The sequence below is a fragment of the Nothoprocta perdicaria genome, unplaced genomic scaffold (assembly GCF_003342845.1).
Source record: "Nothoprocta perdicaria isolate Ctin4 unplaced genomic scaffold, notPer1 scaffold_155, whole genome shotgun sequence".
In the NCBI taxonomy this organism is placed as follows: Eukaryota; Metazoa; Chordata; class Aves; order Tinamiformes; family Tinamidae; genus Nothoprocta; species Nothoprocta perdicaria.
The window spans coordinates 623,909-639,540 of record NW_020454705.1 but is presented as its reverse complement, the minus strand read 5'-3'; the positions used below and the strand labels follow the sequence as shown (position 1 = coordinate 639,540).

General features: G+C 36.8%; 1 protein-coding gene across 5 annotated transcripts in view; it reads left to right on the top strand.

Annotated features, from left to right (window-relative positions):
• The window catches only part of RNF17 (ring finger protein 17), a 44,454-nt gene that overhangs the window by 11,232 nt on the left and 17,590 nt on the right, over nt 1-15,632 (top strand). For 4 of the 5 annotated variants that reach the window (XM_026035019.1, XM_026035020.1, XM_026035021.1 and 1 more), the window contains 11 exons: nt 1,448-1,740; nt 4,869-4,946; nt 5,623-5,784; nt 6,751-6,940; nt 7,335-7,506; nt 8,838-9,028; nt 10,096-10,234; nt 10,644-10,797; nt 11,513-11,628; nt 13,865-13,985; nt 14,693-14,810. In XM_026035019.1, coding sequence (XP_025890804.1) covers nt 1,448-1,740; nt 4,869-4,946; nt 5,623-5,784; nt 6,751-6,940; nt 7,335-7,506; nt 8,838-9,028; nt 10,096-10,234; nt 10,644-10,797; nt 11,513-11,628; nt 13,865-13,985; nt 14,693-14,810 — 1,734 coding nt within the window. The remainder of the gene's footprint in view (nt 1-1,447; nt 1,741-4,868; nt 4,947-5,622; nt 5,785-6,750; nt 6,941-7,334; nt 7,507-8,837; nt 9,029-10,095; nt 10,235-10,643; nt 10,798-11,512; nt 11,629-13,864; nt 13,986-14,692; nt 14,811-15,632) is intronic. The other variant, XM_026035022.1, reaches the window with a different exon arrangement.

Sequence of the window (15,632 nt, the reverse complement as noted above, 5' to 3'; positions counted from 1 at the left end):
TGCGGTAGTTAGCCTAATCTTCTAATAGTTGAATATTTATTAGAGATTAATTAAGAAGTACATGTATACTTCTGAGAGTGTGAGAACAGACCAGAGTAAAACTTTACTTGCTGGAATTTTGGTTGGCATTCCATTTAAAATAGTGGTGACGTTTCACTTTGATCTGTGTTTTACCCAACTTTTTTCTCTGTCATGGGATTTATGTACTGAAGACTTCATTTTTCATGATTGATGTTGTTATAACTAGTAAATAATGTTAAAATAGAAATATTTATACTTTTAGTATGTAAATATTGATTTATGCATATATAAACGCATCTGGAAAATCTACAGCAAGAGCTGAAGCTTACAATATTTCTGCTTCACATCTAAATGTTGATTATGGCAAATGTCAAAATAATTTACTTAAGGTTAACCTGAACCAAAAGAAAGAAAAAAAAAAAAAGAAGATTTAATTAGGTATCTTTACTTCTCCTGCAGTATTTGGCAAAAAGTTCTGAAAATAAATAGAATAGAATTGCTGTTAAAATATAATGCAAGTCTGTTGTTATCACTGATAATCTGAGAAAGGGTTGTCACTGTAATAGTACTTGGAAATACTGCAGATTACAGTACAGAGTACCTGTGAGTACAAGGACATCTRGCATGCATTTAAAAAAAAAAAGTGTCTTTTGTTTTCAAATAGTTCATTATTACTTCTGCATGATGTTTGGTCGTTTAAGCAGGGGCACCTCATGTTTTGCACTGACCTATTCCAAGGATAAAAGGATTTCTTCTAGAGAGGGGTGATGAACTAAATTCTGCATATTGTTTTCTAGCAGTTTGCAGACTGTTCTTGGAATCTCTTCAAAGCATAATGGCTCACACTGTATCTCAGATTTATTACTACATGGGCAAAAGTGTTAAAACTGTTCTAAGGAAATTCTGTTTGTGTAGAATGGCTTGAATTAAGAATTCTCTCTTGTATGTTCATGGTGGCGGGAATCTCCCATAGTGACATACATTACAGTTTGAAGCAACCCAGAGAGTCTTGAAAGAATGCTGTAAAAAATTGCTCTTTGAATATGAAGCATAAAGTACAGTATAGCACAAAATTCTATAGTATAAAGTGGTCTTTCTTTTAAAAAGATTGAGAGCAAAGAGAAAATTAGGAAAGATCAATTTCCAGATAGTCTAGTTTCTAGGATTCAGATACAGTTTTGCTGTTTTGGTGTCATGGTATTCAAAAACATCTTTTTTGAGAAATAAGATTATTTAATTTTTTTATGCATTTTATTGACTCTTTTCTGTATTTTATTGATTCTTTAACTGAAGAAAAAAAAATCTCAGACATTTTAATGAGGTATTTTCATAGCATTGTGATGTGTTTTTAAAAGGAAAAAAGTGCTTTGACTTAATTGCTTCCTTGAAAGCAAAACCCAATTCTTTAATTCCTGTCTTCAAATAGATGTTTTCCCAAATACAGTGAAGACAGTGCACAACACACTCTCAGGTCTGATGACAAAGAAGGAATACCACCAGGCTTTGACACTCAGCTTTCCTTAGACAATGCCTTTCCAGCACTTACCAGAGAAAGGAAAATAAAGACTTTTGCAAAACTTGATGTTGATGGAGAAAAGAAAAACACACGAGTACAAGAACTACTTACCATGATACATCATCAGAATATTCCTGTTCTGCCCAAGACTCTGTCCAGCCCTGATGTCATAATAGAAGAAATAATTGAAGATGATGAGGAAGGTAAATTACTTAACACCTGATGCTTTTGATATTCTGGGATTGATCGTGATGTTTTTTTTTGTCCACAGCATGTTTGAAGTCAAACTCAGCACTCCTGTAGAGTCTTTCATGGCTGCTGCATTTCACTTTCCATTACTTTGAACTCTGKTTTCTTCTTTTCTTCTATTAACTTGGTGGGAACTTTCTTACTGCTTATCTCAAGTGGCTGTCATCATAATAATAGGCATTGTGGAGGACAAGAAGGTCCTCCAAAGTAGTCAGCATGAATTGACCAAGGGGAAATCATGCTTGACTAACTTAATAGCCTATGATGGAGTGACTAGCTGGATAGATAAGAGTGGTGGATGTCATCTATCTGGACTTCAGGAAGGCTTTTGACACCATCCCTCACAACATCCTCCTGGGCAAGCTACGGAAGTGTGGGATGAATGAGTGGACGGTGAGGTGGATTGAGAACTGGCTGCATGGCAGAGCCYAGAGAGTGGTGGTCAGTGCCACGAAGTCTAGCTGGAGGCCCTGTAGTTAGCGGTGTCCCCCAGGATTCAGTCCCTGGCCCAGCCATGTTCAGTTTATTCATCAGTGACCTGGATGAAGGGACAGAGTGCTCCCTCAGCRAGTTTGCTGATGATAGAAAACTGGGAGGAGTAGCTGATARCCCTGAGGGCTGTGCTACCATGCAGAGGTACCTGGACAACTGAGCAGTGAGAAACCTTATGAAATTCAACAAGGCCAAGTGCAGGGTCCAGCACCTGAGGAGGATAACCCCAGACACCAGTACAGGCTGGGGACTGACCTTCTGGAGAACAGCTCTGTCAGGAGGGACCTGGGCGTCATGGTGGACACRAGCTGACCATGAGGCAGCAGTGCCCTGGTGGCCAAAAAGGCCAACAGGATCCTGAGGTGCATTAGGAAGAGCATCTCCATAAGGTCGAGGTGATTGTTCCCCTATACACAGCCCTGGTGAGGCCACATCTGGAGACTGTGTCCAGTTCTGGGTGCCTCAGTGCAAGACGGATGTAGAGCTGCTGGAGAGAGTCCAGCGCAGGRCTACGAGGATGATCAGGGGCCTGGAACATCTGCCCTATGAGGAAAGGCTGAGAGAGCTGGGCCTGTTCAGCCTAGAGAAGAGGGGGGACCTGRTCAGTGTCTATAAATACCTCAAGGGAGTGAGGAGGATGGGGCGGCTGCTTTTAAGTGGTGGCTACTGATAGGACTGGAGGAAACAGCCACAAAATGAAGCATCAAAGTTCCGCAGGAACTTGAAGAAAAATTTCTTAACAGTGAAGGTGACAGAGCACCTGGACAGGTTGCCAAGAGAGATTGTGGAGTCTGCTTCTCTGGCGATCTTCCAAACCAGCTTGGACGCCACCCTGTGTCACATGCTCTAGGTGACCCTGCGTGTACAGAGGTATTGGACTAGRTGATCTGTAAAGGTCCCTTGCAATATTAAGGATTCTGTGGTAAGTCTGTCTTCCTGGATAGATGTGCTTGGATCTCTAAGTTGCTACGATCCTGATTTCTGACATTGACGTCAGAATCTGCTTATCAATTCTCTGGCCTGATGAGTACAGTGTAGCTGGTGCAAGGAAGTGATTGCAGGCTCTGTGAGGCTGCACTCAAGTGCTCTGTCCAGTTTTGGTCCCTGCTGTACTGAAAGTCACTGACYTATTGCAGTAAGTTTCAGCAGGCAGCCAAGGTACTGGAGCTGCATGAACTTGGCAAGCCAAGGCATTTAACCTTTGAGGAAAGGAACTAGGCCTTTAATTACAGGCACCCTATTAGATGGAGGAACATTACTTCACCAAATACATGCTGAGTGTTGTTTTTTCACATAATGGACTAAGGAAAACAATAGAAAAGCTTCTTTTACATGCAAGTTAAATCTCTTGGATCAGTCTGGAATTCCAGAGCATAAGGCTGTGGTCAGGCATAAGTTCATTGAGGATAAAAGATTCATATTCTGGAAGTTCACAGTTGCTGGTGCCCAAGATAGCTTTCTTTGAACCTAGACCTGGAAAGCAGAAAATGAAAGGAGAAAATAATACTCATCCTCATTTTATTTGAAGCTTATCTTCAACCATCCTCTTCCCAAGTATAGAAGGGTACATTCCTCTGTGGTGTAACAGCAGTGTTCAGTGTGCCAAAATAAGAGTAATAAAGGCTCCCTACATTGGTGTTAGTGCATTGCCTATTTCTAGTTTTGTTTCTGTGCCTCCTTTTCCTTGTATGGAATCTTTTTAGGACATAGTGCATACACACAGTTTCATCTGACTTTAAACGCAAAATATATTTTCCTGAGTGATACAAACATACTTCATTACTGTTCACTGCAAAGTAATACTCATGAAAATCAACATCCTTGCACCTATGAGCCAAAATGGTGATATAAAAATTCTCGCTTTGGAACCAGACAATTGGTTTATACCTCTCCACCTTGAGGACATGTACTTGAACTTTATCACCATACCATAAAACAAGTAATACTTGTGTGATCATATTAGAGCGGTGACGTTGAGCACCACAGGTGAGCTATAAATAGGAATAAGTTGAGGAATGCTTTGGTGAAGTTAGATGTTCTCAGTTTGTATAAATCTGAAATTTTAGATGACTGAATCAATTCCAGCATCATCTGTGGCTGTTCTGAGAGAGTGAGTGAGGTGCCAGAATAACAAGCAGCTCGTGCAGTACCTGTTTTAGAGAAAATGAAAGGACAGCCTTGAGAATTGGTGATAAATTGAGTTTTCATTTAGAGAAGGAAATTCTGTAGATACATGTGAATGTCAGAGCTTGGGTGCACCTGTCGAAAGCTTGTTCCAAACTCCCAGTGGACCTCACAACACGCTTGGGGAATTCTTGCTTTGACAAACTGGCATGTAAACCAGCATGGTTGTGCATGTCCTGGATGCTGTTCAGTTCTTGTGATTGTTAGATTATCTTGTAATTAGCATGTGGACTGGCCGTGTGTGTGTTCCTCAACATGTGCCCCTGTTTCAGACAAGTCAGCTATGCAATTTTATTCCTCCTCAGTACTCCWACAAAATCTTTAATTTGTCTGTAATGTATTTGATTTTATGTGTACGTACATTAACCTATTTCATTAAACTTCTCTTAAAACAATAAAAAAACAGAACTTCTCACAGAATTTCCTGAAGATGAACAGAGGAAGAAACTCTTCAAGAAGGAAACGCCTTTGGAGTACAAACCTGGTTAGTGTTTTTTACCTATCTGGTAAATGGTTTGGTGTATGGTGTAGTGATTTTTTTTTGTTTGTTTGGCTAAAATTTGACTAAWATCTCATGTTAAAGAGGCATATTTTATGGAGTTGTTAAAGAAGACACTGAAATGGAATGCTAATGTGTGTTCAGCTCTCCTAGGTGTGATCAGGAATGTATTATGAAGCAGATGGCCTCATCCTCCCTAGTTTGCATGTTTTTGCTGTTTTGTAAGAGAAGTTTCGGGATATGTGAACTGAATTTCTTTGAGATAAAACTAATCTGGGAGGTGTTCTTGATAACTACTGTGTTGGTCCATAAATCCACTCACTCTTAACGTTCTCCTTGAAAATAAAGGTACAATTTCTAAGATTGTCTGTAAAGCCACATAGTTTGAAGCTGCGATACAGTGCAGTGCAGAAGCTACAGGGAGCTTTTTGTTCTGTGAGGTATCTCAAGGGAGGTAGATCTCCCTTTTTATTCAGAAGATTTAATCAGAGAAGAAAACATAATTAGTTTGAAATGAGTATGAGCAGACTGCAGTTGCAGTTAAGCTATTTGAGATAATGAGAGGTGTCGTCGTAGCAGAGACGGCACAAACTTAATCAGACGTGTGTAGTAGTATCATATTGCTTGAGCTGTGTTTAACATCTGTTTGTGTCTTGTTCAGGCTCGGCAGAACTYGTGTTTGTAAGCCACGTTATAAATCCATGCCACTTCTATATTCGGAGATACTCCCAGAAGAAAGTAGCAGTTGTTTTGGAGAAGAAATTGAAAACCTTTTGTCGTAGTTTGAGTTCCTATCTCTCACCTTCAGATGTTTTGGAAATAGGTAAATTAGTAATTTTTTAAGGCCTACGTTAACTCAAAATCTTGGGAGTATTTCTTAATATTTGCGTCAGAAGGCTTTCAGAAAACTGTCGAAGTTAAGTAATAATCTGAATAGACAGTGAACTTGAATATTGCTGTGGAATGTATCAGTAGTTCTAGTAATAAATACTTTTAAGATTTGGAGACTAAATCTGAGCTAGTATGTTCCCAATGCACAYGTTGGGAGCTTGTGGAATATTTAGTGATAAAGGTTTTCATGTTGGGTTTGGCCTGGTTGCCTGGTTGGGCACCAGGTTGGGAAGGAGATCTGTTTCTTTCCAGATCTCAGTAAGACAGAATGCTCACTCATTATATTTCCATATAATATAATGCTTAATTAGAATATTCCAAGACAGAAGTGGAATACAGTAAAATGGAAAATTTTGTCTGGTGCTAAGTGGGAGCTGTCTGCGGGTTCCTCTGTTACGTTAGCTGGCCAAGTTTAACGGTCAGCCAAGGGTTACTGTGCAGCACAGCCCAGGCCTGTACCTCTTCAGGTGAGCTGCTCTGGGAATGACTGATCACTGGACAGTGGCCTTCCTGCTTAGGGTCACTTCAGAGACTCTTAAACTTTTTTTATGGATTTTTTTATTTAATGTGAACTCAACTTTCTGCAGATACCCAAACCCATGAAGGTCTGGTCTATTACAGTAGTAAGTATATAAAGCCTACTAAGAATATTTCTTAGTGCAAGGTAACAGCCTCCCAGCTGTACAGGCACTGTGTAAATAAAACTGGAGAGAAAACAGACTGGTTATCAAGAAAGGTTTTTAATGTTTTTATGTCTTTATTTTGTTGATAGTGCTCTCCTACCTCTGCAAAATAGTGGAAGCAGTAGGCTGTTACTTAGAACTGCAAGAATAGCACTTACAGTGCGGAATATCTGTGCATGCTGAGTGTGTTCTGTTTTTCATTTGCTTTTCTGTAGGTGGTAGAACTTTCATTAAGAGTAAAGAAACTGGAGTGTGGTGCCGTGGAACTATCACTGAGCTAATTCCTCTAAAACGTAAAAATGCAAGGAAGCCTGGTGATCCAGTAAGATACAGAGTTTGTGATATTGCAGTGATGGAAGTATTTTTGATTGATTTTGGGAGTTCTGAAGTTTTAATTTTTTCAAGGTATGTTTACAGAGTGTGCTGTTTGTCTGTGGTTGTTACCCTTTGTAGTTTCTCAAGAGGATCTTTCCTAAGAAATAAATCCTTAATCAGTAAATAAGCTTCATGCAAGCTGATAACAAATATCCAGGTGACAMTATTTATTTTTTTGTGTAACGTTTCTCTGAAAAAAGTGGAGGTGTGTGCAGGTACACAAATGAATATTTCACACATTGAAATGCTCCACTTAAACTTGTGTTTGTTATGGAAATAATGTGCAAGTCCTGAATGTTTAAGAACAAGAAATGTGTTTTATTTAAGACAGTGAACTTTCTAGATCTATTTTATTCTACCGATTTACTAAGTAAGGTTTGGTTTTGCTCTTCTTTCAAACTAACGCTGCTTTTATTCCCACTAGCAATAAATATGTTCCAGTTGAAATACCTGAAACTTCTGCCTTGCAAATTATTGACACAGATGACATTTGCTTGTTTGTAAGAAAGCCTGATGAGCATATTGAGGCACAACTTGCAGATATCCCTCCTTTAGCGGTGCTCTGTTCACTGAAAGATATTGTTCCCAAAAATGCAGTAAGTGAAAGCTGTTCCTGCCATTTAATGAGATTGAGATTATTTTTTCTGCTGAGAATATATGTTAAAGAATTTAAATACATAATTTACAAAACTTTTCTAGTGTAAACAGAAAAAAAGGCAAATTAAAGATGTATATAAATATATTACATATTTAATATAAAATATAACTAGCAAGCTTGCGGATATGTGTCTTTAAAAAAAATATGTTTACAATGATAATATAGATTTAAACCTTTTTTTTTTAGAGATGTACTTCTATGAAGTTCAAAAATAAATTATAGAAATAAATTTCTTATTTTACGACTGATAGCTTCATGCAAATAGCCTTGAAAAATAAGTGAAATCCAGAAGTAGTGGGTTTAGTCATTCAGAGAGCCTGTTGAGTTGTCCTTTATTATTTAAAATTTTGTGCCCTGTCTTTAAAATTTCATTCATTTTCTTCTTTTCATATAAAATCCAATTTGAAACTTTCAGCCTTTCCTAGAAAAGGACATAAATTACAGCTTTTTTCCTTCAATGTTCACTCTTGTTTATTGTTTTTTTTTTTAATTATTATTTTTGTAGCTTTTTTTCTTAAATTTGCCTTCACAGAGGAATGCCTGTGTCCAACCCAGCTATGTATTTCTGACAATGTAGCTGTTGTCTTCTACTATCTTTTACCAGTCTGAGGTTATTYGAAAATTCCTTTAAATAGGATAAGTCCGGAACAAACTTCATAAATCTGGATAAAATGTTTCCTAAACACTTTAGGGGGAAAAAAAATCTAAAAAGCACAGATTTGAAGTATCGAGTGAGAAATGCATTAATTTGATTAAAGARAATTAAGTTTAGACAGGTTATATCAAGGTAGATAAAATGACACAAAGGATGCTGTGGAAAGATGGAATGTATAAGTTGAATGAACAGTTATAGCATATTGTACATTTGCCTAATGGTAGCAAAGAGAAAGAGTAACTTTCAAGTTACTTGAATCCTGAAGAGTAGCTTCAAGAGCAGAAATGTAAATAATAGATAAAGCTGCACGTGACAATTCTAGTTTGTCAAGAAAATCAGAAGAGTTTTAAAGAAAGGATGGTACAAATTATAACCATTGGATTCAATTTTATAGAATTAAAAATCTTTATAAATGCATGACCGAGAATACTGTCTCATTTTCCAGGCTGGACTAGACAGCAGGTCTCCTGAGTAGATTCCATATTTCATATGTATGGGATGTGTGGATTCACTTTCTTGCTGCCCTTCACCCATCTCTGATTTGGAAGTCCCAGACATCTTGATTTTTTTTTTTTTTTTTTTTTTTTTTTTTTTTTTTTTTCTCTTTGACACAGAGCGAAGGTTGGGGACAGGAAGCAAAGACAGAATTTTTGAAAATGGTAAATAATAAAGTTGTTTTAATGAGCATATTTAGAGAAGAAGACGGAGTGCTCATTGTGGATCTGAAAAAGCCTCCATTTAATAAAATTAGCAATAACATGCCAGTGTCTCTCAAGGATGCATTAGTTTTTTTAGACTTGGCAAGGTAAGTGTTTTCCTTTAGTTTATGCTCTCAAGTCGTGATGATTGCATAATACACTTACAATTAAGACATTTACCAAGCAAATTGCTTTTACAGTGAGAGTGATTAAGGTTAATAAATGTTCAGCAATGTCTGACCCTTACTTTTGGGTCACTGATCTYACCACTGATCATCATAATCTGAGCTTTGCATATTGTATTGCAAACATACATGTTGCAAACATTCTTGCATATTCACTTTAACTGCTGGGGATTTATTTGAATAATGCATCTTACCTCATTTTAGAAAATGACAGAAATAAAGTTCCTATACAGGCTTGATCACTGACAAGGGTGTGAAAAGATAAACTACTAGCATCCCCAGTGGCTGCAGCGTGTGCAAAAATCAGCCCTTATCCTTGGTTTGGTTGGTGTCAACCAAGGCCAGCCTGTGTGTTTGCTGTCAGTTAGCCATGTGACATGATGTATAGGGTACAAGGGGATCTTACTGGCATCAGAACAGAAGAGACCCGCTTTGCATGGACCAGTGGAGATCTAGAAGTAACAGATAGAGAAGAACTTGAGTGTTAGATTTGGCGTTTGTGTCCTGGGGTGCTGTATGTAAATCTGTAGGAAGCTAGAGTTTATTCTACTGCACACTGAGCAACTTATTGTTTATATTTACTTGTCTTGGAGACATCAGTGAGAGGCAATTTCCTCTAATAACTGCTCTTTTTTTCTTTGTAAGTGAGGGAAGGAAAATCTCAAAATGGTTTTGTCCATGTAGCAAGTTCTGTTCTTTTGCTTTAAGTTTTTTAAACAATTTAAATGTTCAGTGCTGCTTTCCAAATCTACTTTAGGGCCAGTTGCCATATTATATTTGTCAAGGGAGATTCATTACGGTAGAGATAATTGATTGCACAGGGTGCAAAAAAGAAGGTTCAGGCTGTTCATACAGATGCGAATGAACTTACTTTTTAGAGACTGTTCCACATTTTTTTTTCATACAACATTTCATATCTAAATTTAAAAAGTTTCCTGCTTAGTTAATTTTGGCAGAATTTATTCAAACTCTCTTTTTGTTGACTTTAGGTTTAGGTCACAGCTTCCCAGTGAATTAGAAAATAATATAATCTTGCAGTACAGTCCAGCTAAATTACCACAAGAAACAGAAGAAGTCTCTGTTGTAGTTTGTCATGTTAATAGTCCTAGTGATTTCTATCTCCAATTGGTAAGTTTAGAAATAAGTTTAGAAAGAAATTGCATTTTAAARAAAGGTACAGAGTTTTATTTAAATGATGAACTATTTAGTCTACAATTAAAAACTTCAAATTTCCATTAACTTCAAAGAACTTTGTAAAACACTTGTCACTTTTATTAAATGCTTAATTGCTTTGTGGGTACATAGGCTGCTGTTTAGTATCATGACTGAACAGGGCAATATTAAAAAATGATTAGATTGATTAATTCACTTTACATGTTTATGCCCTCCCTTTTATTTTGGGAAGATGGCAAGAAAGTGCACTGCTAGATAAAAGGTGCATTAAAAAAGCATGGTGAAGTTCAGAATGTTCTTAGCCTAATGTATACCTATACATATATATACATTATATTGCAGGAGATTATTTTTCTCATTTTAGATGGATAGCCTGGACTTTTTAGCTCTTCCAAAGAAAATTGAGGAGATATACAAATACGAGAATAGGGAAAACTTGGAGATTGTCTGCCCAGCTGAAGGGCAAGCCTGTATTGCAAAATATAAAGATGAAATGTGGTGCAGAGCAGAGATAATAGGTGAGGTATTGTGTTTTGTTGTGGTGGAGGTGGTGGCCATGGTGGTTTTTTTTTTGTTTGTTTGTTTGTTTTTTGTTTTTGTTTTTTTACTGTAATGACTGTAATGTTAAGTTGCAAAACTAGAAATCTCATTGTATCAAAGTCACACATTGGATAGGAATAATAACAAACTTATTTTTTATGGGGAATTTTTATACTAGCAACTAGCTGCATAAATTTCGTTTAATAGGATGTGTTCTCTTCCTTTGCTGTTAATTTTTATGTACATATTTTTAAGAACTAAGAAGCAATGCTACATTTTACTTTCTATATTACTATTGAAATTCCATTATATAAATATTCCTAATAACATCATCTCACTTATTATAATGTACAAATCTATCTTCTATATGCAGTCTCTGAGTGTAGAWTGTGTAGAAGAGAATCAAAATGCTCACAGCACTTAATTTCCAAGGATAGGTAGCAGTTCTTATGTGATATTCCTGTAGCAATTCCAAAATAGTTTGGTTTTTGTTTGTTTACTTGTTTGTTTTTAATTAAATACGTGATGTTAACTCAAGATGTCATTATGAGTWGTGTGGTATTTCTTGCTTATAGGATTTAAATGTGGATCTTGCTTTGAAACTCTTTTTTCTTTGTATGAAATACTTATTTTCTGTTTGAGTAACTTGAAAGCTTAGCTAATGTTAMAATTTGTGGATTGATTTTCCTGAAGGGCTGCCAAGTCATCAGGAGGTTGTGGTAAAATATGTTGACTTTGGCAACGTTGCTAAGATAAGTCTTAAAGACGTATGCAAAGTCAAAAAGGAATTTCTGAGCTTTCCAGAAAAGGTAAGTTAGTACCCTTCATAAACGTTCAAAATCAGTAGACTCTTGGAAGGATGGAAGGGAAAAGAAGATTATGCACATTTTCAAATACATGTTTAGCAAGAAAGCGGGTTTCATAGTTTCTGTTCTCAAGAGTTTATGATGAGGCATTTGAACTGTTTTGCTTGCAAGTTTACTTTTTTTGCAATGTTACTTGGTTTTGAATGAAATCAAGAATATTTTTTTATTAGCTTCTCCGGTTTCACAGATTGTCCAACTCAGTTTTACATTTTTTAGCTTTCAAGCAATGTTCTATTAATGCTACTGGAGTTTTGTTTTTGTCTTTGTGAGTTTCTTTAATCGCATTTAGAGTTTGAGGTCTTCTTTACATTGCATCTCGTGGAAGTGTTTTAGACATGGGCCCAATCTGGAGAAGGAAAAGGCAAAGTATTATTTTTTCTGTCAAATAGAATGCATTTAAGTAGAAAAAATATTTTTTGTCAGTTTYTCAGTAGATGATTCTGTTTGTCCACTATAGTTATACTACACTGAAAAACTTCATATGTCAWTGGGGATTTTTGTTTTCTTTTTTAACCTGTAGAGACTATCATTAGAGATTATTACAACTAAGGTTTCCAGTTACTGAAGCAACATTTAGTTGCTTACATTCTGAACAGTTCTTGCTGGGGGAAGCTTCAGTCAAAATCATTTAACTTTTTTTGGCAGCAAGGGAGAGGGAAACACTGAAAATGGTAAAGGGTGTTTGCAGTTGCAGTGCTTCGACACTTCCTGTTGGAGTGATGAATGAACAAGGGTGCTGAGTTGATGTGCAACGTTCCTTCTTTCTGACTGGTTGCTTGCTATTGCCCAAACATACACCCTCAAAAAAACGCTGTTAGGAGTTTGTCAGCCATTGAACATAAACTGTTTGATCYCCTCACTTTCAGCATAAAGGGGAAAGGACTAAAAGTACACATGCAGGAGGATAAACAGCCCCTAGGGAATGGTTTACAAAATCTTGAATCAGTCAGCTGTCAGCTTTCAGTATTCTGCTGTCATCTGTAGTTTACTGTGAAAGGTCTTTAAACCTGGAGTTTGCATGAAAGAGAACACTCTATTGCTATTAGTTCTTTAAATTTGAGTAGGAGAATGGTCTCCAAGACAAATGTGCTTATGTATTGCTATGCCTTCRTACCTTTTTGTTTTTTAACAAGAGTAATCTATGACGGCTTTAAAATTCATTGAAACATGAATGAACACAAGACTGCAAAATTAAGTGTTATGAAGGTAAGAAATACAGACTTGAAAAAGCATCATGAGCTCTGTCCTGTTGCAGGAAGCATTGACAGGTATTCATCACATTGCATTGCCACAAAAGTAAGTTGATTGGTAAGAGATTTGGATTAGAGTGTTATAAAAAAAGGATTATAAAAACTGGACTTCTTTCAGCACATATTACAGCCCTTTTTAACATACCCTGGTGATGCAAAAGTCCTTGCCAAGACTGAAAAGCGCAGAAGTGTGTGAGTTGGCTTTAGCGTCCATGGCGCTTTTCTCAAAGGTTATCAAACTTACCAGCCTGTCTCATTTTTCCTGTACCTGATTGCTTGTGGGCTAGAAAATTTGCACAAAGTATTCTTAATTTTGTTACCCTGTTTCTTTTCTCTCCTTGTCCCCCACCTCATTTACTCTTCTTAGTTTTGACATAACAGTATGTTTAAAACAAGTACTTAAAAAAAAGTTCTGAAATACTTCATTTTGTCTGACCTCCCAGCTGTCATTTTTCCTAGTTGAGACTCTTTCAACTTCATCTGTGGATTTTCTGACACAGTTGGAACTGAGGTGTCTGCCTGTAGACTTTTAGACTTGCACARTGGATAATTGCGCTATTCTTAGGTGATTTGAGCCTGTGTTTTATGTTCAGGTCATCAAAACTGGGTGGAGATTTTTCTTTTTCAGTACTTTGCAGTGGTYGTTCTTGACTTTCAGCCAGCTGTATATAGTCAGGGCAAAATAAAAGCAAGAACCTAATCTGAATTTGGGGTTCATGTCTTACCACAGGCTGTGAAAGGACCGTATGGAGAACATCTGGCATCAGATCAAGAACTAGTAATGCACAAACAGTGGCCAAGGTCACTTTGTATTGTTGTCCTATATTGCTGTCCTACACGAGCATGTTGCACAGCACAGAYTGTGATTTGATTGCAAAGGGATGGTCTAGATATATGACTCTAGGTTTGTAATTTGAATTGTTCTTTAGGCAATCAGGAGCAAGTTGGCTCACRTTGAACCTTACAAAGGAGCAAGTGAGTGGACCAGAGAAGCCAAGGAAAGGTTTGAAGAGCTGACTGAAGATAAGTTTATGCTATGTTCAGTTGTTAGTAAGTTATCAAGAGTGTATTAGTCTTCATCTAAATATTCTTCAATTAATTCAGAAATTAAAAAGTGTATTTTTGTATCTTAAATAGTTTATTCAAAATCCTTACGTTCATGCTTGTGACAGGTAGCCAGCCTGGAGGAAAGTAATAGATATGGCCTCTGACAAAAAGCTCTCTTTTCTTATGGGCCATGACTGTATTAATTGCTTTATTAAAACTAGCTCATTTCTAAGGGTGCCGATCATGCTTAAATCTCCCTGACTTCATTGGTAGTTGTGTATGTGACTCCTCCTCACTCCCTGCTCTCAAACATCCCCCAAGGTGAAGTTCAGTGACAAACCCATGTGCCTTAGGTTTTTTTCTCAATACCATTTATTGTTAATGTGTAGGYGGTTACTTCTCTACAGCTGTGGAACGATGGCCCATCTGATAAATCCAATTACATGCAGCAGTTGTTTTTGGTACATATATATTTATAATGCATAAATAAAATGTTCTTACTATGCTTGTGGGTGTCTTTTAAGCTAATTTCACAGATGRTAAAGCTAAGCCTGTACAATATAGRTACTCAGGATCAAATTATTTTATAAATCAGATAAAATTTTGCAAAGTTTGGCCTCTTCCTAACCATTTACCCTGTTTCAAAAACCATGAATAGTCTGTTTATTAGCATTGTTTGGTGCTAATTATGTTTGTATTCTTCATTCCAGAAGTTTYAGAAAATAATATTTTATCTGTTGAACTGTTTGACTCCTCTGCTGTTCCTGGAAGATGCTCTAGTATTAACCTACAGCTAGTTAAAGAAGACTTGGCATCTTACATACCTGGGTAAATACATTGTGCATTATGTGAAAGGAAAAATACATATATGTATATACACATATATAATACATATTTTGTTACATAAATATTTTCGGATTTATTCATTCAATTATTAATTTTTTAAAAACTGGTTATTATTAAGTTCTCACTTTCTCAGTTTGAAAAGTTTTTTTTTTTATAGTTTAACCTACACTTAACATAAGTCCTCCCTTTGGAAGTCCTGGGATTTGAAAACAAATACTCACATAATAGGTAATAGTAGATCAAAGCTATAGAGAATATTGGGAAGGAGATGGACAGAGAAATTTGGGAAACCTGTTGGGGGAGATAAGGCTGATAAGGAGACAGTGCAGCTGCGGGTGACCCTGCTTGGTCCAAGGGCTGGGACTGGATGTTTTCCAGAGATCCCTTCCAGCTTCAGCCATTCTGTGATACTGAGAAATGGCCGGCCTCTAAACTCATGTGGGGTGTCAGGTTTAGTCTGAGTTGTACAAGAAGCACCAGTAGATGGTTTTCAAGCTGTAATCACTTGTGTCTCTTGTTAGTACAGTTCATTTTGATACTCAGTAAAAATAGTTTGATAGGTATGAGCTGAATCTTTATTGCTGTTTTGCTTTATTCTATCCAGTTTACACCATTTAAGCAAGCTTACATGGAGCAAGTTGGCATGTATTATTGTGGCTGTATTTCATTTGGTACTCTTAACTAGGAAAGAGCTAGTTCTAGGGTGTTACCTTGTGTTTGTACCCATAATTTCAGGGAATGCTAGGAAGGATAAGTGGGCCATTAACTTACGTTCACTTCTGAAAAGAATATTAACACATCTTG